This window comes from Seriola lalandi, unplaced genomic scaffold (genome assembly GCF_002814215.2).
Source record: "Seriola lalandi dorsalis isolate HSWRI2012SDOR001 ecotype SW California unplaced genomic scaffold, Sedor1 jcf7180002054377, whole genome shotgun sequence".
NCBI lineage: Eukaryota > Metazoa > Chordata > Actinopteri > Carangiformes > Carangidae > Seriola > Seriola lalandi.
Genome location: NW_019524930.1, coordinates 248,849 through 274,625, shown reverse-complemented (window position 1 = coordinate 274,625; position 25,777 = coordinate 248,849). Strand labels below are relative to the sequence as shown.

General features: G+C 35.8%; 4 protein-coding genes across 5 annotated transcripts in view; all 4 read right to left on the bottom strand.

Annotated features, from left to right (window-relative positions):
- The window catches only part of LOC111657013 (E3 ubiquitin/ISG15 ligase TRIM25-like), an 18,577-nt gene extending 9,076 nt beyond the window's left edge, over positions 1-9,501 (bottom strand). Inside the window, exons 1-6 of one of the 2 annotated variants that reach the window (XM_023408971.2) lie at positions 8,908-9,501; positions 7,609-7,695; positions 7,253-7,486; positions 5,495-5,651; positions 5,337-5,393; positions 5,176-5,235 (exon numbers count right to left, since the gene is read on the bottom strand). In XM_023408971.2, the coding sequence (XP_023264739.1) occupies positions 5,176-5,235; positions 5,337-5,393; positions 5,495-5,651; positions 7,253-7,486; positions 7,609-7,695; positions 8,908-9,492 (1,180 nt within the window). In that variant the 5' untranslated portion in view covers positions 9,493-9,501. The remainder of the gene's footprint in view (positions 1-5,175; positions 5,236-5,336; positions 5,394-5,494; positions 5,652-7,252; positions 7,487-7,608; positions 7,696-8,907) is intronic. The other variant, XM_087174736.1, reaches the window with a different exon arrangement.
- A 378-nt stretch (positions 9,502-9,879) lies between these two features.
- LOC111657015 (tripartite motif-containing protein 29-like) lies at positions 9,880-15,964 on the bottom strand. Its single transcript, XM_023408979.2, has 7 exons — positions 15,273-15,964; positions 13,828-13,923; positions 13,388-13,621; positions 13,110-13,269; positions 12,916-13,017; positions 12,006-12,080; positions 9,880-10,424 (listed from the first exon to the last, which is right to left on the bottom strand). The coding sequence occupies exons 1-7, from the start codon at positions 15,867-15,869 to the stop codon at positions 10,357-10,359; spliced, it is 1,332 nt and encodes a 443-aa protein (XP_023264747.1). The 5' UTR covers positions 15,870-15,964; the 3' UTR covers positions 9,880-10,356.
- Positions 15,965-17,157: 1,193 nt separating this feature from the next.
- On the bottom strand, positions 17,158-22,024 carry LOC111657000 (protein THEM6-like). Its single transcript, XM_023408948.2, has 3 exons — positions 21,949-22,024; positions 19,495-19,999; positions 17,158-18,479 (listed from the first exon to the last, which is right to left on the bottom strand). The coding sequence occupies exons 2-3, from the start codon at positions 19,993-19,995 to the stop codon at positions 18,372-18,374; spliced, it is 609 nt and encodes a 202-aa protein (XP_023264716.1). The 5' UTR covers positions 19,996-19,999; positions 21,949-22,024; the 3' UTR covers positions 17,158-18,371.
- Positions 22,025-23,349: 1,325 nt separating this feature from the next.
- Positions 23,350-25,276, bottom strand: LOC111656995 (protein THEM6-like). Its single transcript, XM_023408942.2, has 3 exons — positions 25,159-25,276; positions 23,876-24,383; positions 23,350-23,784 (listed from the first exon to the last, which is right to left on the bottom strand). Exons 2-3 carry the CDS (start codon positions 24,377-24,379, stop codon positions 23,677-23,679), a joined length of 612 nt encoding a protein of 203 aa, XP_023264710.1. The 5' UTR covers positions 24,380-24,383; positions 25,159-25,276; the 3' UTR covers positions 23,350-23,676.
- Positions 25,277-25,777: the final 501 nt, after the last annotated feature.

The window sequence follows — 25,777 nt, the reverse complement described above, 5'->3', positions numbered from 1 at the left end:
TGAATCCTAAAAAGTGAAAAAACGATATAGCATATTGAGCCAAAAAACATCATAGTATAGTAAGGTAGAAAGACGTCATTGTATACTGAGGCCTAAAAAGTGAAAAAAAATGACATAGTATTGTATGGCAAAAAAGTGAAAAAACGACATAGCATATTGAGCCTTAAAACATCAAAAAACATCACAGTATAGTAAGGTAGAAAGACGTCATGGTATACTGAGGCCTAAAAAGTGAAAAAAAAACGACAAAGTATTGTATGGCAAAAAAAGTGAAAAAACGATACAGCATATTGAGCCAAAAAACATCATAGTATAGTAAGGTACAAAGATGTCATAGTATACTGAGGCCTAAGAAGTGAAAATAAACGACATAGTATAATATGGCAAAAAAGTTAAAAAACGACATAGTATGCTATGGCAAAAAAGTCAAAAAACGACATAGCATATTGAGCCTTAAAACATCAAAAAACATCACAGTATAGTAAGGTAGAAAGACGTCATGGTATACTGAGTCCTAAAAAGTGAAAAAAAAACGACAAAGTATTGTATGGCAAAAAAAGTGAAAAAATGACATAGTATACTATGGCAAAAAAGTGAAAAAACGATACAGCATATTGAGCCAAAAAACATCATAGTATAGTAAGGTACAAAGATGTCATAGTATACTGAGGCCTAAAAAGTGAAAAAAAACGACATAGTATAATATGGCAAAAAAGTATAAAAAACGACATAGTACAGTATGGCAAAAAAGTGAAAAACGACATAGCATATTGAGCCTTAAAACATCAAAAAAACATCACAGTATAGTAAGGTAGAAAAACGTCATAGTATACTGAGGCCTAAAAAGTGAAAAAAAACGACATAGTATAGTATGGCAAAAAAGTAAAAAAAACGACATAGTATACTATGGCAAAAAAGTGAAAAAACGACATAGCCTATTGAGCCTTAAAACATCAAAAAACATCACAGTATAGTAAGGTAGAAAGACGTCATTGTATACTGAGGCCTAAAAAGTGAAAAAAAACGACATAGCATAATAAGGCATAAAAACATCAAAAAACATCATAGTATAATAAGATATAAATACATTATAGTATACTTAGGTCTACAATGTGAAAAAAATGACATAGTAATGTGTGGCTGAAAAAGTGACACAGCATATTAAAGCTTAAAAAAATCAAAAACATCATAGTATAGTAAGGTAGAAAGACGTCATAGTATTCTGAGTCCTAAAAAGTGAAAAAAACGACATAGTATTGTATGGCAAAAAAAGTGAAAAAATGACATAGTATACTGTGGCAAAAAAGTTAAAAAACGATATAGCATATTGAGCCTTAAAACATCAAAAAACGTCATAGTATAGTAAGGTACAAAGATGTCATAGTATACTGAGGCCTAAAAAGTGAAAAAAAACGACATAGTATAATATGGTAAAAAAGTGAAAAAATGACATAGTATACTATGGCAAAAAAGTGAAAAAACGACATAGCATATTGAGCCTTAAAACATCAAAAAACATCATAGTATAGTAAGGTACAAAGATGTCATAATATACTGAGGCCTAAAAAGTGATAAAAAACGACATAGCATAATAAGGCATAAAAACATCAAAAAACATCATAGTATAATAAGATATAAAGACATCATAGTATACTTAGGTCTACAATGTGAAAAAAATGACATAGTAATGTGTGGCTGAAAAAGTGACAGCATATTAAAGCTTAAAAAAATCAAAAACATCATAGTATAGTAAGGTAGAAAGACGTCATAGTATACTGAGTCCTAAAAAGTGAAAAAAAACGACATAGTATTGTATGGCAAAAAAAGTGAAAAAATGACAGTATACTGTGGCAAAAAAGTTAAAAAACGATATAGCATATTGAGCCTTAAAACATCAAAAAACGTCATAGTATAGTAAGGTACAAAGATGTCATAGTATACTGAGGCCTAAAAAGTGAAAAAAAACGACAGTATAATATGGCAAAAAAGTTAAAAAACGACATAGTATACTATGGCAAAAAAGTGAAAAAACGACATAGCATATTGAGCCTTAAAACATCACAGTATAGTAAGGTAGAAAGACGTCATTGTATACTGAGGCCTAAAAAGTGAAAAAAAATGACATAGTATAATATGGCAAAAAAGTTAAAAAAAACAACATAGTATACTATGGCAAAAAAGTGAAAAAACGACATAGCATATTGAGCCTTAAAACATCACAAAACATCACAGTATAGTAAGGTAGAAAGACGTCATTGTATACTGAGGCCTAAAAAGTGAAAAAAAACGACATAGCATACTATAGCAATAAAAAGTGAAAAAACGACATAGCATAATAAGGCATAAAACATCAAAAAACATCATAGCATAGTAAAGTATGAATACGACATAATACAATTGGGCTTACAATTTGAAAAAAACGACATTGGATAGTTTGGCAAAAAAGGAAAAAATGCCACAGTATAGTATGGCAAAAAAAGGGAAAAAAAAACATAGCATAATAAGGCATAAAAACATTTAAAAAAACACCATAGCATGGTAAGGTATAAATATGACATAGTACAATTAGGCCTAATATTTAAAAAAAAACGACATTGGATAGTATGGCAAAAAAAGTGAAAAAATGCCCCAGTATGCTATGTAAAAAAAGTGAAAGAATGACATAGTATGGTATGGCAAAAACAGTGAAAAAATGTCATAGTATAATAAGGCATAAAAACATCTAAAAACATCATAATATAGTAAGGTATAAAGACGTCATAGTATACTAAGGTATATATACCTAAGGTATATGTAGTATAAAAAGGTATAAAGATGACATAGTATAGTAAGACCTCAAAAGTGAAAAAAACTACTATATATACTACTATAGTATAATAAGGCATAAAAAAACATCAAAAAACGTCATAGTATACTAAGGTATAAAATGTCAAAAAAAACATCATAGTATGTTCGGCATAAAATTGTCAAAGAAGGTCACATTATAGTAAGGCACAGGAATGTCAAAGAACGTCACAGTTTAGTGAGTAGTATAATAAGGCATAAAAATATCATAAAATTGCATAATATATTATGGGGATATCTATCTATCTATCTATCTATCTATCTATCTATCTATCCAAGAGTATATCAAGAATTAAAGGACTTATGTCTCAGCAGGATTTGGAAAAACTGGTCCATGCATCTATCTTCAGTAGACTTGAATACTGTAACAGTGTCTTCACAGGTCTCCCTAAAGAAATCGATTATACAGCTGCAGCTGATTCAGGATGCTGCTGCCCCAGTCCTCACTAAGACCAAGATAATAGATTCTAAAACTTCAGTTCTCAGATCTTTAAACTGGCTTCCTGTCTGTCAAATAACTGATTTTAAAATACTGCTGTTGGTTTATAAAACACTGAGTGGTTTATGGCCAAAATACTTTTTTCTGATCTACTGCTACATTATGAACCATCTAAACCTCAACTGGGACAGGTCGGCTTTCTATTCCCAAAGTAAAACCTAAACATGGAGAAGTAGCATTCAGTTTTTATGCTCCACATATCTGGAACAAACTCCCAGAAAATTGTAGGTCTGCCGCAACTCTCAGGTCTTTTAAATCTAAGCTGAAGTCTTTTCTTTTTGCCACTGCCTTTTATTAAAAAAAATTTGAGAGTTAATATTTTACACTGCACTGTAACTTTTATTCTACTGTTTTATCCGTGTTATTCATTTTTAGCTTCTTTTTATTTCCAAATTCAACACTTTTTAAATTGTATTTAAATGTCTTTTTACTTGTGTTGCTTTTATATTCTGTCTTGATGTCTTTTATGCTCTACAAATAAACTTGCCTTGTCTTGCCTTGCCTAATGCATAAAAATGTTGAAAATTATCATTATATTGTGAGGCATAAACTGTCAAAAACATTTACAGTATATTAAGGCATAAAATGTCAACAAATGTCACAGTATAGTAAGCCATAAAAATGTAAAAAAACGTCAGTATAGTAAGTCATAGAAATGTCATAGTATAGTAAGGCATAATAATGTCAACAAATGGCATATTGGAATATAGAATAAAAATATCATAGCATATTAAGGCAGAAAAAAGTCATACTATAGTATTTCATTAAAATGCCAAAAGACGTCATAGTATATTAAGGCATAAAATGTAAAAAATATCACATTAATGTAAGGCATAAAAATGTCAAAGAATGTCACATTATAATAAGGCATAGGAATGTCAAAAATCATCATCGTTGTAAGGCATAAAAATGTCAAGAGTAATGCACCAAAAGTCATATTATAGCATTTCATAAAAATGTCAAAACACATCATAGTATATTAAGGCATAAAAACATCATAGTATAGTATGGCAAAAAAATGTCATACTATAGTAAGGCATAAAATGTCAAAACATGGCCTATTAGAATATAGAATAAAAATATCATACTATAGTAAGGCATAACAATTTCAAAAAACATCATAGTATAGTAAGGCACCAAAAGTCATAGTATCGTATTTTAATAAAAATGTCAAAAACGTCATGTATAATATGGCATAAAAATGTCATAGTAAGGCATAAAATGTCAGGGATTGGTTGAATTTGAATTAATTAATGCAACTGTGACATTGCAATATTCTGGAGGGACTGATCTTTGCACTTTATCTTTTGTAAATTGTAATATTACTATAATATATTTGAGATTAATTTAATTTTCATAATTTGTTTCTAACAATATATCATTTTGGAAATAAATACTTTATTGATGAAAAAAGAATTACAACAAACATGGCGTACACTTTTATCTCTAGAGTATACATCTATGACCAAATGTTGGCATGCTGCTGTGTCTGAAATGCATACAATATAGTAAATCTATATGTATATTAATAGTACACAGTTATAGCAATGCATATACAAAATCAAAATCATACATTACGTGCAACCCTGAAGTTTGAATGGCACTAGCTTTCCAAAGAGTTTCATCTTGGATCTTTTTCAACAACCAGAACTCAATCCTTAGTTTCCTTAGGGAATTGCATTGTGGGAGGACAGTGTGCATCAACAGTACTTACTTTGTCACTTTTCTAGTGTGAACACATAGCAAACGAAAAACCTGAGAATCAGTTTGTGGTATAAATCTGGGACTTGGTGTTAGCCTTGTTATATGGTTTATGAAAAAGTTGTACTCACATTGTAGGAAATCAGCTCTTGTCTTTGGTTCTAAGTTGTATGGTGTGTCGGCATCTTTTGCTGTCATAGATATTAGTATAGTTTACTGACATTGAACTCATGTCAGAATCATTGTTAAATTTAATTAACTCCAAAAAGAAAAAAAAAATCAACAAACATACCTTTGGTCTTTTCAGAGTCTTTTTTACTTTGATTGCTGGTTTCCTTCAGTGAAATGACTACAAATGCAGAGAAAATGATAATATATGATATATACTTCTAAAAATAGAATAATTGTCCTTAATAATGAGTCTGATAATCAGTTGAAAGAGACACATACCCTTTTCAGAGATTCTGTTGAATTCTCTGTTGAGTGTTTCATCCAGACTGTCCTTCAGATCAGCCAGGGATCCTTTCATTGTTTTGTACATTAAATATTGAAGTGCATCAGTGCTGGGCATCTCCACAGCTTTTGCAGGGAAGTGAAGAGACTTGTTCTGCAGTGACAGTCAACACAAGCAAATTAGAGGACAGCATTTGAATGGAAATGCAACAAGTCTGATAAACCTCTGTCATGTTCACACTGTGCTTGAAATCATATTAACTGGATCTGCCATGAGGTGTGGTGGATATTAGATTCATTTACTCTTTTTTTCAACCTTATCTTTAACTGGCCCACAGCAAAAGCAATGTGAAAGATAATGACTATAATTATTATTTGTAGAGTTCTTTTTAAAAACTAAGTTACAAAATGATTAAAAAAGTAACAAATTGAAAACTAATGTGAAAGCTTAAAAGTCAAATATAATATATTAACTGGATCAGAATAATAATATATTTAGTTCAAGTGTGCTGAACTTCTGGGATAGAGTATTTGATAAATATGTCTGAGACCTTACACTTTGACAAAATCAGACTGTTAATTATTTCAGTGTATCTCATAACTTTCACAACAACATCATATCATCATATTACTGCGTAAAAAACTTTAATGTAGAAAAACAAAGAGTCTATAAAGATGTGACTTTCAGACGTGATCAGTGGTCAGTGATTAAGACCAGGCTCCCAAATATCCATCTAGCCTTTTCATACAATACTTCAACAAGACTAACACTATTGAAACAGATACAATATTCAAGTTGGAAACTACATCAGCTTGTGTCACGTCATAATTGACTGACAGTTAGGCAGCAATTTTTTTGCAATGTTTTAAAAAGGGTTTTATTACTTAACTTTATTTCCATAGTTCATTTTCAGTTTAACCTCTGCATATCAGGATATATACCACTAATTGAATGAAATTAATTCACTTAAATTTACTTTTTAAATTAAATTGAGTGAAATTATACACCCCAACTACTGACCCACTGGATCAAAGTAAGTGGGCTAAGTAAAAGTAAAATAAATTAAGTCAATTAAATGGAATTGATTGAAATTGATTAAATTAATATTATTCAGTCAAATGGAAGTGACTGACCTACTGACTAAATAGCAGAATGATTAGGGCTCATACAACATGTGCCAAATGCCCTGAGCAGTGAATCCCTGGTTCAACTCCAGATCAGCCAGATCATTTGCAGCATATCATTCCACTACTCAAAATTAGGTGAAATTAATTCAATTAAATTTACTCAGTTAAATTGAGGGGAAGTTTTGTGAGGTCACAGTGACCTTAGACCACCAAATTCTGATCATGAACTGATCAGATGATTATGAGAAGTTGCTTAAAGGTCACTCTTAGGCTTCACTGTAAGTATGCAACTCACTAGATAAATGTGTTTTATTCTAAACACTCACTCCTGAGTTGACTCTCAAGTGCATTACTTAGTGTAAATCTCAAGTTAAATAATAGTTTATAGTTAAATAAATACTGGCCCAGAAACATAGCAAAGAGTCTTAAGTGTAGTCAAAAATCTTTTTTTTTTTTTTTTTTTTCAAATCACTAATAAAACTTGACTGACTGTATCAAAAGGTTAAAAACTGGTGTGATGAAGCCATTGCAATAATCAAGTTTTGAGGAAAAAAAAACATGTAAGATCATCTTTCTATCTGTAAATATTCAAACAAGCCTATGCTTGAGTCAGCTTTTGATCCTCACCTGAAGGAAGTGGATGTGATCCTCAGTGCGACACAGCTTCTCCAGCTCAGCATCAGTCCTCCTCAGTGCAGCTATCTCCCTCTGCGTCTTCTCCAGCAGCTCCTCAGCCTGACTGACAGCCGCTCTCTCCTGGACTTGGATCAGCTCCTTCACCTCACAGCTTTGTTTCTCTATGGAGCGAATCAGCCTGGAGAAAACCCTCTCACTCTCCTCCACTGCTGCGTCTGTGGAGTGCTGTGGAGGATAAACTTTTCACTTTTTGGTTCTCCAGGAATCATGCACAACTTGCACGACTTTTGATTCTGCACAGTATGTCAACAACATATTTAAAGTTCCTGGATTAAAAATACACTCACCTTGATGTATCTGATAATATATCTAAGTTCCTTTTGAATGTCCTTCAATTTCTGCACAGACTTCAAAGAGGTTTCTTGGAGTTTTTTCTAAGAGAATACAAAAGATGAATATCACAAAGCCCAGTCCCTCAGGCTGCTCAGTTGAATATTTTTTTTCCATGGTTGACTTTCAAGATGGAAAGTTTTGATTTTACAATCAAAGGGATTGGATTGCCGTGCAAAGCCTTTGGTCTATCAATCTACACTCTTGACACACAAGATATGGCTGCAGGACCAGGGCACATTTTGCACTCCTTGTGTTCAATATTTTAAAAGCTGAAGACTTTACATCAGGCTAAAAAAGACATATTCTTCATTTTACACACCAGATGTATGAATTAGGGATCTGTCGTGTCTGAATTTTTCAAAAACAGAGCCACCCTACTGTCTTTCTTATACAGCAAGTTTTATATAGAATTTCACTTCCAAATGACTTGAAGAGAGAGAGAGAAAAAAAAATACTTGGTGCAGTCTTAGTAAAGATATCCTGAGTTTTACTCCATTGCAGAGGTGAGGGTGTGGAGAGACATGAGGCAAAATTATTGCATTTATTATCTTTTGTTAGTTGTTGCAGATGAAAAAGAAAACTGGATTTTCTTGTTAAAACAACAGGAAGTTAGATATCATTTATTCATTTGGTTTGCTGATTTGGCCCGTTAATCTACATGGCCAGCAGTTGGAGCAGCAGCAGCGACTATGACACAGGCAAATGAGGGATTTTAAAAGCCTTATTGTTGCTCTCTCTCCCCGACTTTCCTGTATCTCTCTCACTGTGGCCATTGAAATAAAGGCAAAAAAATGCCCCAAATACTAACTTCAAAAACCTTTGGTGGCTGACTGCTGCAATTTGTGCCAACACTCCATGAGAGAATCATAACAGTCAAATCTGAATACATAAATAATAACACAGACTTTTTTAGATTGAAGGAATTATTACATCATTAGGGTTATTTTCTCAGACTCGATGAAGCTCCTCCAGAACCACAGAAAACATTACACAACTGTTATCACAGGCTGAGGAGCGCAAACCACAACTACATAGATATTTTAATAACCCTTAGGAAGATTCAGGAATACTATACTGTATTTTACATGTAAAAATCAGAATCAATCAAAAGTATGAGAATAAAAAGTCAATTCTAATCTTGGTTTATTTATCGAACAGTAAGTCAAGCTGCTCATAAACATATTTGAACTCCCCAAAATCTAAATAATAAATTAAGGAATAAGTTCGGCATCTTAGGAAATGTTCAAACACACCTGTTGTGTTGTCCTCTCATCTGCCACTGAGACTGCGTCATGGCCCTTGTGTCTCTCTTTCACACATTGATAGCACACACACTGCTGGTCAGTGCGACAGTACAGCCTCATTAATTTGTTGTGCTCTGGACACAGCTTCTCTCTAAGCTGATCTGAAGCTGGGATCAGTTTATGGACCTTTCCATGAAAGCGTTCTTCGTGGACTCTTAAGTGAGCCACACAGTAAGACTCCAAGCACACAAGACAGGATTTGACAGCTTTGCTCTTTCTCCCCGTACAAGCACTGCATTTCACTTCCTCAGGTTTCGCCAAGTGCTGAGATGCAGCTTGAAATCCGGTTCGCTGAAGCTTTTCCACTACTTCACCCAAAACTGTGTTTCTACTCAGCAGAGGTCTGGGATTAAACACCTGCCTGCACTGAGGGCAGCTGTACTGGTCTTTCTGCTTGGTCCGGTTCCAGTAGTCTTCTATACAGTCCAAACAGTAAGTATGTCCACAGGGGATCGTCACCGGGTCTCTCAAAATCTCCAGGCAAACTGGACAACAAAATTGGTCTTGTTCAATCGAAATAGTTGCTGCTGCCATTTCCTACAAACTCCACAGGCACTGAAAGGAACAAAGAGGGGCGTAGCTCACAGGTGTGGTAATAACAGCTACTCAGGTTTCACCTGCTGCACCCTGAAGCCTCCAATCACAGCCCGCAAAACAAGGAAATAGGCTGACCCAGATGAAGCAAACTGAGGAAACAACAACCTTGTATTGAACCACGTCTCCTAAGTATGCATTCAGTAAATTCATATTAGATGCATTGACCTGTGAGTATTATTTGAAATGTAACATTTTACACAAGAGCTGCAGTGCTGTTGTCAACCTGTTATCCCACTTCTACACCAGACACCTAATGCCCTGTTTGCTCAGAATACAGTGACATGTAAACCCCCCCCATTGAAATAAACACAACTTCTCAGAACATTTACTTTGTACAAGTGTGTTTGCTTTTTAATGTCAGAATTTCATAAATCACAATATATTATTACACACATGTCAAGCAAAATGATTGTTAACAGAGGTTAAAAAAATGAAAAATGTTTATAAAAGCATAGCTTAATCAAAACTAAAACTTTACTACATTTCAAAGCAATTTCCTTGCAAGTACTGAAGTAAGATATAGCAAGTTAAATCCGGATTTGTGCTGCTTAATACTTAAAGTAAATGCATTGTCATTGATTGGTCTTCAGCTTACAAATGCTTTCTTCATCTCTTTTCCACCTGCACTATACTGCAAGATGCAAGTATAGCTTATTGGTGAAAACTTAACTTAAATGAATGCTGAAAGATGATAATAATTCATGCGTGTCAGTACATATCTGTGAGAGGAAAAGGAGGGGAGAGTAGTCAAGTAAAATGACATTCAGGCCGTGTAGTTGCATGTGAAATGCTGGTAGAAGTCTATTTCCTCCTGGGGTGAGCACGTCGTTGAAGGTGCCTCGATCTGGATCCTGAGGAGAGTTTGGTTCCTGAGCAGACAGAGGAGGAATTATTAGTCTACAGCACTGTGAGAAACGTTAAGGACTATGATGACATGTTAGAGCAGACCTAACAAATATGTTCCTGTACATAATCAGTGCTGGACAGTAAAGACAGGTGGTATAGCCAACCATTTTTAGTAATATGCAATGTTATAAGGTTGTGAGGTCAGCACCTACAATATTACAAATAAAACCACATACACTACATGTCAGCTTAACACTACATAAGAAAACAATAAATTACTTTTCAAAGAGATACCAGTTTTAGATATCTACCACTCATTCGACTGCAGTGTTTCCTAAGCTGTTAGCGTCATATAAAATAATGCAAGTTTTCTTAATGTTTACATGAACATGTGAAAATTCCAATGTTCAACATTTATAGACTCAACAGGCAACTGAGGTAGAGCTGTTTCGACAAGGTGAGACAGATGCAATCACTCAAAGTAACATATCCATGTCAAAAAATATACTGAACTTGAATTTAATGTAATCTCAAATCTTCTGATTTATTGCAAACACATGGCCATAAAAATCTGAAAATCTGAGGATCTTCAGGTGGTCTTTAAGAGTTCTTACAGCCAGACTAGAAGTTTAAAGGTAAATGTGATTTTAAAAGATGACATCTACATAAAATTAGAAAAATAAGTACATTCAGTCACATACTAATTTTGAGGTACTTGTACTTTATACTTTACTTCACTACATGTTCGATGCAAATCATGTACTGTACTGACAGATACACTTACTAGTTACTTTGCAGATACAGATTTTCTAGATACAAAACATATAATCAGCCTAAACAATATGATACCTTTTTATAGATTAAACTACCCTACGCTACATTACGTAGTTAAAATTATCTCCACCTCAACATGGTATAAAACAAAATGCTGCTTTCACAGTAATGTAGTTTTAAATAAATGTGGGGTTGATTCAGTTTCCTCATGAGTACTTTTACTATTGATACTTTAAGTACATTTAACCTCCTAGGACCTGGCGTCCACATATGTGGACCTCACATTTTGGGTTCTCTAGACCACAATACTAACTTTTTCTCAACAAGGGCCTGGTGACCACATATGAGGATATTATACTGCCACTCAGTAATAGAAATGTAAAACTAATGTCCTCATATGTGGACATCATTTTTCTCAGGTCCCAATCAGCCTAAATAGCAAAGAGAAATTAAAAATGCATGCCATGCAAGAGTTCGGGTCTTAGGAGGTTAAAATAATAAATAAAAATAAAAAAAATAAAAATTATTAAAAACAATTAATAATAACACTTTTGTACTAAAATCATGAATGCAGGAGTTTTACTCTTAAAGTACTATTTTTATACAGTAGTTTGATATTGCTGTTTTAATTAAATAAAAATATCTTAGTAAGTCTTCCACTAACACATAAATATTGTAGATACTGAATTTGTTGAATTCTTTCTGTCACCAAATGGTAACATTTGCAATATGCCTTGCATTGGGTTTGCTTGTGTAAAATTAACTCTATACAGTACTTTACTATGAAATACATTTTATTTTTGATAATGTCTGTCTGTTTGTCTATTTACCAAATGGTGAGAAGGCAAACGTGGGCAGAGCAGATCCCTGAGTGAGGAAAGGGTTGAGGCAAAGTGGAGGGCCCACTGCAAGCAAAAAAAAGAACAAATGCTGTTAGTGAAGAGTCTCAGTTGTCCAAAGTGTCATCTTTCCACTGGTGCAGATTCAGCAACCTCTACTACAAACAACCAAGATGAGTAAGATGTTTGTGCTGCAGGATAATGTGGTTAGAGTCCTGCAGAGTTCACAAAGTTATATTTAAGACTTAATACCACATAGAACGCAGGTTCATACCTGTTTCACAGTCACTTCGGTCTAAGTATAAGATATCAAGATATCAATAAAATCAGTATAAATGATAAAGTCTAGAATAATTTACCAAGTAAGTACATACATTTAATGATATTTATATCAATAATTGTCATATTATAATATGTGTCAGTTCCTCTCAGCTGTATATAACAGTGATTCCCAATAATATCAACAATTAATCATTAAATAGATGCTGGAGCTGTATAAGCAGCAGAAAATCAATGGACGGATTAACCAATGAAAACATTATTATTTTAAGGTCTGCATATAAATTTCACTAGTAGTTTCTGCTGAAAATATTTTATAAGAGGTGTTACTGCCTAAGACAGGCTCGAAAAAAAATTATTATTATTAGACCTTTTGTAAATGAAATGTAAAACTATCTAATTCTCTTTAAGGCCTTTTTTGAGAAAAGTGACACAAGTGCTTTTTCACTATTTTATAATATTTTATAGACTAAGTGATTTACAAAAAAACAATGGACAGATTAATCAATAATGAAAATAATCATAAGATGCAGCTCTACTGCTCTACCTCCCACCACAAAACTCTTAGATGGCAAGAACAGAAAAATGGTGTACATGTATTAAGAGTTAGGGTTGGACTCACCTACTGTTGCATCCATTTGTACGGCTGACCCAGAATCACCAGACTGTGTTGTGTCTATCTGTGCAGCAGCATTTGAAGAACCTACAATCACTACGTCCCTCACTACAAATCAAAGACAGAAAAAAAATAAAATCACATAAACAGAGATGACAGAATCGTTCATACCAGATAAGAACACCAACACTTGTGTCTACCTTTCTCGTAGATGTTGACAAATCCTCCCTGGCAGACCTCCTGCAACAGTACTTTAAAATCTGACACAGCTGTCATCACTGGGCCAAAGGTGAGGTTGGGGTCAACGGTGACTGAAGGCAGAGCTGACAGCACAGGTGGAGCACGGAGAGACTGACAACTCTGGATTCACAAACACAGAGACCAAGAGGGAATGAAGTCTGATGTATGTATCTAAGTCGCTGAGTTTCTGTCCCGAAGATCTGAAAAAAAATAAATAAATAAATCTGAGGGATGTTACCTGAAGGAAATGGACGTGGTCCTCAGTGTGGGAAAGTTTTTCCAGTTCAGCCTCACTCTTCTTCAGCTCAGTGATCTCCTTCTGGATCTTGTCCAGCAGCTGCTCAGCCTGACTGATGGCCGTCTTTTCCTGCGCTTTGATCAGCTCTCTCACCTCAAAACGTTTCAGCTCGATCGACCGAATCAGTTCAGTGAAGACGGCGTCGCTTTCTTCAGATGCTGCCCGAGCAGAACGCTAGAGGGAGACACAAAGCGAACACAGGTTCTCATATGTTTTACTGTCACAAGAAAATGTTTGCAGTTGACAGAGTAAGGCAGTTGTCAGCAAAAATGTCAAATTATGAACTGTTTAGAGCAGTATGAAGGAAGTGAGGCATTTTGTAATCTGTATAGTGATCTGTTGCATTTATGTATCAGACCAAACTGGGTGTTAGCACTTACAGTGAGAGAGAAAATGGCTTGTCTCAGCTCCTGTGCCTCCTTTTCTCTGAGCTGAATTTTCAGCTGAGAGCTCTGCTTCATGTCACCGAGCTGCCTCTGAGGAAAAACGTAGTGAAAATAAGAAATTGGAGCATCTTAGTGATTATATCACAGGGTTAACACATACAAAGGCTACCTCTTTCATTGTATTGTGCACACGTTCATGCTATTGTTCCATGTGTAGATCATTAAGTTCCTAATTCACAACAAGTTCCTAAATGTGCTGAGGATGAAGTTTTCTTTTGATAATATCAGCTGATTCCAAGTTGTTGCAGGACTTAAGACTAGGCTAAATCAAAAATCACTGTATGTCAAACCTGAACTACATTATTATATTGACTCAAGATAGTCTTGTGAATCCTTAAAGCTATTTGTAAAAACAGAAAAAAGGTGAATTCACTGCTTTAATTTTTTATGAAACTTTTAATCTACTTTAAAAAACAAAAGAAAAAGCAATTTCCCTATTTTCCTCCATCCAGACCACATCAGTTCAGATCTAGTTCAGTGACTACTGTACTTACCTTGTCTAACATGTACTAGATTAACAGGGAAACTCTAAAGACATGAAAAAAGAAAGGTGAATTCATTGTTTTTTCTCCAGCCAGACTACATTAGACCAGGTTAAGATTTAAATCTAATACACTCAGACATGTCAACCCTGGTCTCAATGAACACAGAGACTGTTCAACATCAGATTGAGTTTATTAAACCTTTAAATTGGAGGCCCTCTGGTGGCCTAGACGTGAAAGCACCAATGATAAAACGAAAAGGTCTTTGTGCTTAGGGACCACTGTTACAGGTATTTCCCTACTCCCACATATTTTTATCCCTTTCTTAAATTCAGAAGTTCCTGTATTGTTGTCTAAATAAAAACATAGTTGGATGAATGTACCCTCTTTAAATCCAATGTTTTGGTAATAACATATCTGTGTGTTTCTATTCAGTAATAATGCAGATGTCAGTAAACCATGTTTTTTCTGTTATAAATGTTAATAAATCATTAATTAAAGGTTCTAAAGTCCATTAAATTTGCAGTTATAAATATTAAGAAGCAGTTAATGAAGTGAAGAGGCTCTTTAATAAATTGAAGAGCTAAAAAGACAAGAAAGATGTTTTCATAATCTGAAAACCGGTTGTTTCAATAACTGATCTTTAACGCATTGGTAAATTATGTATTAACTATTAATAAAGCCATTGATGACGGTTTATAAACCCCTTAGAAATGGTGCTTTATCTGAATGTGGTACCAACAGTTTTTCTCCTTAAGTTTGAGAATAGGAGTGAAATTGAAGGATTTTTAATATTTCACTTAGCAGTTTGATAAAAACGGGCCCAGGGCTGAATTAAACCAACATGTTACAGTGCTACAATCGCTTTGCGTTGAATCAATCAGAGGATTTGATTACCTGCTTCTGCTGTATCTCCGCCTCAGCTAGGACCGTGTCGTGCCCTTTGTGTTCATCTGTCAGGCACAGGTAACAGATGCACTGTTTGTCGGTGCGGCAGTACACCTCCAGCAGCTTGTCATGTCGGGGACAAATCGTCTCCTGGAGCTTTTTGGAGGCCGACACCAGCTTGTGTTTCTTGAAAGCGGCAGACTCATAGTGAGGCTGGACGTGAACGTCGCAGTAGGAGGCCAAACACACCAGACAGGATTTGACAGCCTTGTTTTTCCTCCCGGTACACACGTCGCACTCCACGTCGTCTGCCTCGGCAAAGCTTTGGTTTGCGGACATCGTGTCCTCTTGGAGTCCGGTCTTTTTGAATTTCTCTACCACATCAGCCAGCATGGTGTTTCTGGCAAGCGCCGGCCTCGGGCTGAAGTTCTGCCGGCACTGCGGACAGACGAAGATCCCCAGGTAGTCGTCCTGGTCCCAGTAGTCCTGGATACATTCACAGCAGTAACTGTGTCCACAGGGGATGGTCACAGGGTCCTTCATTACATCCAGACATATCGGGCAGTTAAACTGGTCCTTGTCCAGGACCACTCCGGCCTGAGCCATCGCCGAAAACGCTGAAGTAGAGGCAGAAAATCAGCGAAAATACAGGAATGTGACAACAGCTGCTGCTTTGTTTACAGGAAGTGAAAAGAAGGGGGCGTCACCGGAACCGGTAGCAGGGGACTTTAATTTTTAAAAAACCCCAACTTTCAAAATAATGTAACTTAAATGTCATTTGATATTTAATTGTAATAACTAATTTTTACACATATATTTATTTTTGTATTATCTTTTTGTGTTTTGAGTATTTGTGTAGGCTATATGTTATGTATACGCAGTAGAGGGGAAGTAGCCTACTTTTACTTAATTAAAAGTGATAATACTACAATGTAAGACATTATTAAAGTATAAGTTTTGTTTTGTAGAACAACGGCCCTTTTTTCTTTTCTTTTCTTTTCTTTTTTTTTTTTTTTACATTATTCTGATGTATCAATGTGTAAGCAGGATTTTTCAGTTGTAGCAGCTGGAGGTGGAACTCGTTTAAACTACTGTACTTTAGAGCAGCAATTATTATTTGATTAATCAATCAACAAAAAATTAATCGGCAACTATTTTGCTAATTGATCAATTGTTTAATCCATCTTCAAGCAAAAAAGTCAAACATTTGCATGTTCTAGTTTCTCAAATGTCAGGATTTGGCACTTCAGCAGTCAGCACCTTAAGTGATGATGGAAATAAAAGGTAGTTCTAGTTCTTGGCAACTGCACTGAGGTTACCAATCTTGGGGTTGGACCCCTCCAAGGGTGTCATCAGATAAATCTGAGGGGTTGTGAGACAATTGAGAGAGGAAAAAAGAAAAACCTAGGTTCTGCAACACAAATCTGTTTTTTTCATCAAGGAAAAAATATAGAGGTATCACAAGCAAAAGTAATGTACTGAAACCAATAAGAGTACAAGTATCCAGAATGGGCTATTCCAAAGAAATATTATTATACTGATGTCTTAATTTGTAAGCAGCATTTAAATCTTGTAGCTTGTTTAGGTAGAGCCAATTTAACTACTATATATACAGTTAGGGGTGAAATTATTGTCTCAAATTTATCCATTCAAGTTCCTCAGAATCCAAGGTGACTTCTTGTTTTATCTGAACAACAGTCAAAACCCCCAAAATATTTAATTTATAACAATATTAAATAGGGCAGAGTAGGATATCTTCATCAAAATGACTTAATCAATTATCAAAATAGTTATTTTGTTGCAGATTTATATTCAACATAGGACCACCAACCACAGTTCATCAGAAATTCAGGTTTTTACTGAACAACAAGCACTTATAATGACAGGCTGAACATAGTTTCCAATGCATTTTTAATTTAAAATGCCATTAAATAATTAACAAACACAATAAATGAAGTCTGGTACAATAATCCAAGTGGAAAATAAAAAGGACAACACATATCTTCAAACTTAAAGGAATTAAATAGGATTCTGTGCATTGACAACATAAATAGACATACAGTACATCTTTAAAAATTTGTTTCCTCTTCTTACAGAACAATACATTACTTTGGTCACAAACTAAAGCTTTTATGCATTAAAAGGAAGGTCCCACATTTTAAAAGGCTGTCTCAATAAAAACCAAGTATCATCCAAACATTCAGTGTTTATAGTGCGCTGCAAGTTTTTGAAAAGTTGCCAGCAACCTCATACAGAATTAACCTTTTCTTATCATGTCTGTCAAGTTGGATTTGAGCAATTTCTCCTAAAATCAAATGCAACTCCAATCAAGAAGCCCACCCTTTAAATGCATGTATTATAAATTTGGTAAAAGAACAATACTGTACTGAAAAGGGTCCTTCTAAAACAAATATTCCCTCTCAAATTTTCAACAAGAGTTCAGGTTGTTTACTCACTTGGGTTACTTTGTGCAAAACGCTGATGGGGAGATTAAAACTAATTGTCATTTTATGTTCATGATGTCCATTCAAGCATTTCATCAAACCTACTGTATGTTTTCTTTTTTTCAAAAAAAGTTATAATTCCCTGAAATTATAACTGTAAACTACGACTAATCAAGAGAAACAGGCACAAAAATTATTCTGGTTGTTTCAAAACATGCATTGATGTCAGCGGAAGAGTAACTTTTGCTCTACATGCTTATCTGAAGTTAGACGATTTTGCTAAATGAGAATGAAGATGTCTAAAGCCAGTCTATTCACAGTCAACTACTGAATAAGCTGTAAGGATAAAGCTACGTTTTTGTTTTACTTTCGTCGGACAGAACAACTTTCATTATGATCTCAGTGCATAAGTGCATTTAAAACAAGGAATACCTTATAGTTCAAGTTTTCAGCTGTTCTTAGTCCAGTACTTGAGTTCACATCATACAAAAATACACAGCAGGTAGGATTGACCCATAACAGAAAGTGGAATTGTGTCAGTCAACTAAAACTCTACAATGTTTAACTGTTTGTATGCATGTATGTATGGATGTATATTGTATATGTGCGTGCAATGCAAATGATATGTGTCTACACTCATGATACATGGGTTCATGGTGTGGCTTCACTTGTTCTTCTCTTCCAGTCCGCTCTCCGCTCTCAGTGCTTGGCTGCTGGCTGAAATGAAGCTGATCCAGTGTTTGAGGTCCTCAGGAAACTCTGGGCACTCGATCTGCACACACAACCACAAAAGTTAGCAGAATGCTGCAGTAGAAAAAAGCTACAGTCTAGATCACAAACTAATAACTGACAATTACATGGCAATAATTTTGATAAATTAATCTTTTTTTTCTTGTTTTTTTTTTTTTTTTTTTAAAGCAAAAATGCATTACATTCCCAGGTTTAGGCTTCTCAAATGTGATGATTTGATGCTTTTCTTTATCTTGTATGATCAGAAATCAAATATTTTGGGGTTTTGAACTGTTGGTCAGACACAACACATTTAAAGGCGCCACGTTCGGCTTTATAGACTTAGAGCTGCAATGATTTTTCAAGAAAAGGGACAAAGATTTTATAGTTCCAGGTTCCCGATATGTTGCAATTCTTTCTCTTACATTATAGAAATTTTTATATTATTGGGTTTTGAAATATCAGTCAGACATTTAATATCACCACTTTGCACTCTAGGGAAGTGTGATGGGCATTTTTCACTGTTCTGATGTTTCATAAATCAAACAATCACAATCATCAGATTAATTAGTAAGGAAAATAATTGTTAATTGCAGCCCTAGACCTAGCAATTACCTGAATTATCAAGAAAAGAATATCATTAGTCAGTAATGAAAATAAATGCAGGGAGAGCTGAAATGAAATTAGTTGATAAATCCATCAATGGAAAAATAATCAGCAAATATTTTGATAATCAATTAATCCTTCAAGTAATTTTTCGAATGAAAATATTTTCTTAGTTCAGCGTCTCAACTATGCGGATTCTTATATTTGTTTGTTCCATTCAATAGCAAAAAGAATATTTTTAAGTTTTTGAGTATTATTTGCGGAAAACCAACATTTAGATATCATCACATTGGAATTCAAGACATTGCAATGGACATTTTTTTTTGTTATTGACCACACAAAAGGATTAAATAAAAAAAAATAATCAGTAGATTCATCGCTAATGAAAATAATTGTTAGTTGCAGGCCTCCCACAGTCATACCGATACTTTACGTCTTCTGCTATCACTCACCTTCCTTTTGCAGACAAACTCGATAATCCTCTCTGGGCTGCAGTGCACCACATTCTGCCTGCAGAGCATGACCGCAGATACGAATCCATCTTTCTTAGACACAAAGCGCTGCTCCAAGTAAAAGGCCTTCTCATCCCATCCCACTACTTTGGTCCGAATCTCAAAAGCCTCACGGAAGGCCAAGGAGCGCCGGTACCGGATGGTGGAAGCCCCTACCACCATTTTGGCCCCCAGTTTGCGTGAGGCCATGAACAGCCCGTTTCGCATGTAATGGTGGAAGCGAGCAAAGTCACACTCCCTCAGGTAACGAGAGTTGTTCATGTGGCCCATGTAGTCCAAATCATGGGGAAGGACCATGCCATCAATGCTTTGCTCGGCTAGAATGTCCCATATTCTGGGTTGGAACCATGCCTGGATGAACACCTGGGCCCCCCGTAGGAAGTACCATACATCCAGACTGCAGAAGAGCAGGAGGAGGGCTCCCAACACCAGCAGCAACATCTCTCTGGAACAACAGCATATAAATTACGGTTAAATCAGCACTTCAGTCTAATTATACACTCATTTAAAACAGCATCTCATGTGACTTAAACGGCTGAGTTTTCCTTTAACATCTACGTGCTCCCACTAACGCAGGTTATGGAAAACAATAAAATCCATAACTATACAGATGACACAAATATTACAACATCACAAGACTAAGGTGCCATACAACCACTGACTACGTGCACTGAACAAATCGATAACTGGATGTTTTAAAACTTCCAAAAGGTCAGTGTTCATCTTCACTTGCTACCAGTGGACCTAAATGTTAACATCCACACTAAGACAATTACACAATCAGCATTGAGAATATATCAAGAATGAAAGGACTTATGTCTCAGCAGGATTTAGGAAAAAATGCACATTTTTAGAAAAATATGCTGTTTTTAAAATGCTTTTATCTTAAGTAGGCTTGATTTCTCTAATGCTGACCTTACAGGTTTCTCTACAGAGTCGATCAGGAAACTGCTGCTGTTTCAAAATATGGCTGCTAGAGTCCTCACAAAGACCAAGAAGGTGGAACATATCAGTCCAGTTCTCTGATCTTTGCACTGGCTCCTTGCACTGATCTGTCTAGGGCCAAAATATAACACTGATCTGCTGCTCCGTTATGAACTGTCCAGACCACTCAGATAATTTAGGACAGATCTGATTACTGTCAACATAGTCAAAACTAAACATGGAAGCAGTGTTCAGTTTTTATGCACCACATATCTGGAGCAAACTCCCACAAAACTTCTACAACTCTTAGTTCTTTTCAATCAGGGCTTAAAACTTTCCTGTTTTAAATTTGAACTGTATTTTTAATTCTACAGTTTATTCTGTGTTATTCTATTTTTATCTTATTTTCATAATCTATTCAATTGTTCTCTTTAAATTATGTGTCTGTTTTTAATTTGTCTTTTTATATTGCTATGTGTTTCTTTTACATGTTGTCTTAATCATGAACAGATTATGAAACAATGGGCCCCTTGACATATACATGTAAAAGCACTCCCAGCCCTCTTACACTGGAGAAAGACACCCACACTGAGAGAGACACAAAAACAACAAATGTTGCAGCCATGTCGTTTGTAGTTGTAGTCGATTTGTAGGGTTATATTTTTTTCCATTTCTTTGTGGTTTGGTAGCAGTTCTGCATGTCTTAATGGACATATCGTGCCCCCCTATATTCATTTTGCATCTCTTTTAGATCATTTTGTGTGTCTTTTTAATTCATACTCTTTGGGATGTTCTGTAGTCTGTAGTCAATTTGCATCTTTGTATAGTTGTTTTGCATTTCTCTGTAGTCCCTTTGCAGCTCTCTGTGGCTGTACTGTGTCCCTAAAAACAGAGGCTCTAGCTGTGGGCCCCTCTAACCCCTCTGGTCCCTGGGTCTGTGCCCAGTAGGCCTGTTTAATAATCTGTCCATAGTCTTAATACCGTTTATGGCTTATGAAAAGCACGTTGTATTGCCTTGTTGATGTCTAAATCAACTTTGCCTTCACTTGTCTAAAAAACTGCTTACTTAGGGCAGTTAGTGTTTTCTAAATTCATGACCACATTCAGTATTAAATATTTAACTAAATGCACATTTTACCTCATCGATGACAATGCAAATGTGTAGAAAAACAATCGGTCAGTGTCTTTTCACTCTTTGGCATAATATTATGACTCAAAATACGAAAGCAGCATACTCCTCCAATCACCCACTTCAACCTTGAGAGGACTATGAAGCTAACGCTGCTCCATACAACCTGCTGACAGCCAAATCTGTTAGCTTAGCTGCTAGCTGCCAGTAGCTGGTGGCCTAGTCAGAGAAGAGACCGTAGTCGTTCCAGTAAAGTCGCTATTCGGGAAGTTGTCAATGTCGGACTTCAAGCATTAATCATAAAGACAGCAGAAGTGTCTTTTTATGACAGTAAAACTTACCGTGCCTCCTGAACACAGTGCTACCATGAGATGCGATGCAACTTGAAGAAACCGGTAGAATGAATGAACAGGACTTCCGGGTGGTCTGTGACGACAAGTAATGTCAGTGGTTGCATTGTCGGCATGGTTACACGGTTATGTTTTCATATTGAATAACTGACGTCATCATACAAGGAAATGTGTATGGTTGGTGTCAATTAACACAAGTCTCATTATGGCAAAAAAGCATGTACACAAAGCCAGTCATGAAACCCTAAACCCAACTTAAAAGGGGATTTCAATGATCCTCATAAAGAATTTAAATTGTTAATGTAAATACGTGACAGTAATAGCATTTAAAATGTTTTTTTATTCATGTTATTATTAAAATCATAATTTTTACGTTTGTGTATATTTGTAGAAGATATTTATTACCTCTTGGGTATAACTGTCTTTTTTTAAGACTATATTAATTTAGTATTTCTGTTAGTTGTCTTATTTCTTCAGTTTGCTTTGCAACTGGGCAGCACTTTAGGCAACTTTTTGTATAGGTAAGCAGGTATAGGGGCAGCATGCACCTGGGAGGATCTATGTTTTTTTTTTTTGTCAGAGCAATAGAAGCAGCAGTGTGTAGGTAGATTTGTGTCAAAATCGTTTGTGTGAACAGATTGACAATCAGAGAGTAAATGTGTAATCTGCAAATATAAAACACTTTCCACAAATACAAAAGATACATTTGTAAACTCACAAAAATACCTTGCAAATATAAAAAGGATCTGCAAATACACAAACAATTCCCTTCAATCAATTTATATTTGTGAAGTGAAAAAACACTTGTGAATCTCAATTCTACATGTGTGGATATGTATTTTATACACAGAGAGTTTAAACTGAACTCTCTGTGTATAAAATGGTCCATCAGAGGAAGTTTGATTTGAAGTTTTGTCAAAGTTTAATTTTTGACAAATAGCCAAAACAGTATTTTGATAAAGAAAATCAAAGATCTTTCAGGGAAAATAGTACTGTAAAAGTTAAGTTTTATATGTGTATTGTAACATGAGCTCAGCCAAAAGCATGTACTTCCTGCTAGAAGCTGATGGTGTCAGCTGGACATCCTCTTTCTGTAGCAACAACTGCTTTTTACTAAATAAATCACTGTACACTTGCTATGGCAAGTTAATGTTATTCTGTCACACTGTGACACTTTTTTTAATGGTTTTATTTATTTATTTATTTATTTTTTACAAAAGATTTTGCTCATTTGTTGTATTGCATCTTTTTCTGATTTGTAACCACTTTCATTGATTTTTCTGCTGTATACCATAGTGTTGATTACAGTAACAACTTGTACCTAACTTGACTCTTATTGAATGTTATGTGAGGCACACGTGTGCACATAAATACATATTGTGGGCATAAAAGTGCATCAACAGGAGTTCAAATTTTATTTGTTTTAGTGCTTCTGTAGTACATGAACACATACTTTATACAATCATATTACTTTCTTATTAGTGTATAAGTAAAGATTATTCATGGCCTTTAGCAGCCTCTCAGAACCATGAAGTATGTTGTTTTTTTCTTGTGTTTGGCATGAGTATTGTGGTCTAAGCAAAGTTCACGAGTAAAGTAGGCACAAGTGTGTTCAGGTCAAGTGGATTGACAAATGTCTCTCTCAGAAGACTTTGAATCCTGAGCTGGTGTATTAGATGTCTCACGAAAGCCAGTCTTAATAGCTGTCCATGCAATGCCTCATTTGTTCTTTTCCTCTAGTCCACTCTCTGCCCTGAGGGTCTGGCTGCTGGCAGAGATGAAGTTGACCCAGTGCTGAAGGTCGTCTGGAAACTCAGGGCACTCCACCTGCAAGGAGCAAACCTTCAGTATCAATGTTCTTCAATAATTAAACCTTACCAATATGCAACTTGCATTTGTTCTGAAACTTTTTTCCCACCTTCCTTTTACACAGGTGCTGCATGATCTTGTCTGGGCTGCTGCGGATGACACTCTGCTTGCAGTACATGATGGCACACACCAACCCGTCTCTTGTTGACACAAATCTCTGTTCCAGGAAAAAGGCTTTGTCATCCCAAGTGACGATCCGACTCCGCAGCTCGTACCCCTCACCTATACACAGAGCTCTTCGGTAACGAATGGTGGTGGCCCCCACAACCATTGAAGCGCCGAGGGCTCGAACTCCTTTGAAGACACCGTTACGTGTGTAGAGAGAGAACCGGGCGAAATCACACTCTCTGAGGTAACGGGCATTGTTCATGTGGCACATGTCAATGTCATGGGGAGTGACTCGGCCTGTTAGGACCTGCTCTGCTGTGATGTCAAAGACCGGAGGTTGGAACCAGGCCCGGAGGATCACCACCGCTGCCCGTAGGAAGTACCACACATCCAGACTGCAGAAGAGAGCCAGCAGGGCGGCGAGCACCCACAGGACCCACCACATCTCTCTAGGGAAAGGACACATACAAGCAGAAGAAGCAGTGGGGTTACTATGATGTATAAATTCAAGATTATTACACATCCTATAGAAAAGACACACAATTAATTGATCCCATTAAAGACTGTTGCTGGTGTAGCCTCTGTGCCATAGAGCTGCATTGTTGTCCAAAACTATTTAAACCACAGTGATTTATATTTCTGGTCAAGTTTGGCTCGTAATGTTTCACTAAGGCCAACAATTCTCATAATTTTTTATTAAGGCATGTTAGTCTGTTGTGTATCTGATTTCATGTTTAATGTCAACAGTAAAAAGTTGAAGTGTTGAACCTCCTAAAGCTGCAGTATGAAACATGCCATTTTCTGGGGGTACTTTTCCCTTATATTACCGTCCTAACAGGGAGTTCAACTATAGACCCATTGTGACTCAGTGTCTCCACTTTTCAGGGGAACTGTGAAGTGATTTAACCAAACGTGAATGTGTAAACAGGTTTTGCAGGAAAGTCAGGTCCTGGCTTAACCCCTCAGCAAAAACTGCCTTACTTCAGCGCACATGGTTATTTTAGAGTGAATCAACGCTGTGCCAGAAACGCCACACACAAAAGTTGAAAGTAATGCCACAGCCTTTAGTGATTTCAAATTTAAGTTAGCCATAACGCTGGCACGTTTGAAGTAAAACAACCTGTTGAAGTAATACCGCGTAGTTTTCAGTCCAGCTTTTAGGCGAACGTAAACAAATCGAAACAAAGAAAAAAATAACTTTTTGGGAAATCCAGTAACACTCACCTGCTGTCTGAGTCCCCGTTTCTCCTCAAATCTGCAGAGTCAACAGCGTTCACTTCGTGCAGTCAATCAGCGTCAGTAAAGCACAAAGTTTAAGTGTGTACATTTAAAACACTTCCGGCTACAGCCACCAAAATAAAAACATCAATGGGCTTTTCTGACGCTCCATCAAGAAGAAAAGCGACAAACTTGCAGCGGTAGTATCAATCTACAAAGAATGAGTTTTTGTCTTAAAAATGGCCCTTTAACATCGCGGGTAGATCAGTGATTCTATATATGTTTTTCAAATATAAGGAAATTTAATTTGAAGGCGAGTGATTCACTTCCTGTAATACGAACATGACGTAAGGCGAAATGGTAGGCGAGGATTGGCTGTCTAGTCATCAACTATAAAATACTAATAAAGTCTTGTAAGTGATAACTACGTCCCATTTAACCACTGACACGTGACAGTCTTTATACTAGCAGTATAGATGTAAACGTTACTGCTGGTTCATATTTGGGTCCACAGATAAAATGATTTTGGCAAGTGTAGGTTTCTTTGCCTTAAATGTTGTCTTGGCCAAATTATAAAAATTAAAAGTATTATATAAGTATATAAGTATTACAGTTCCTCATCTAA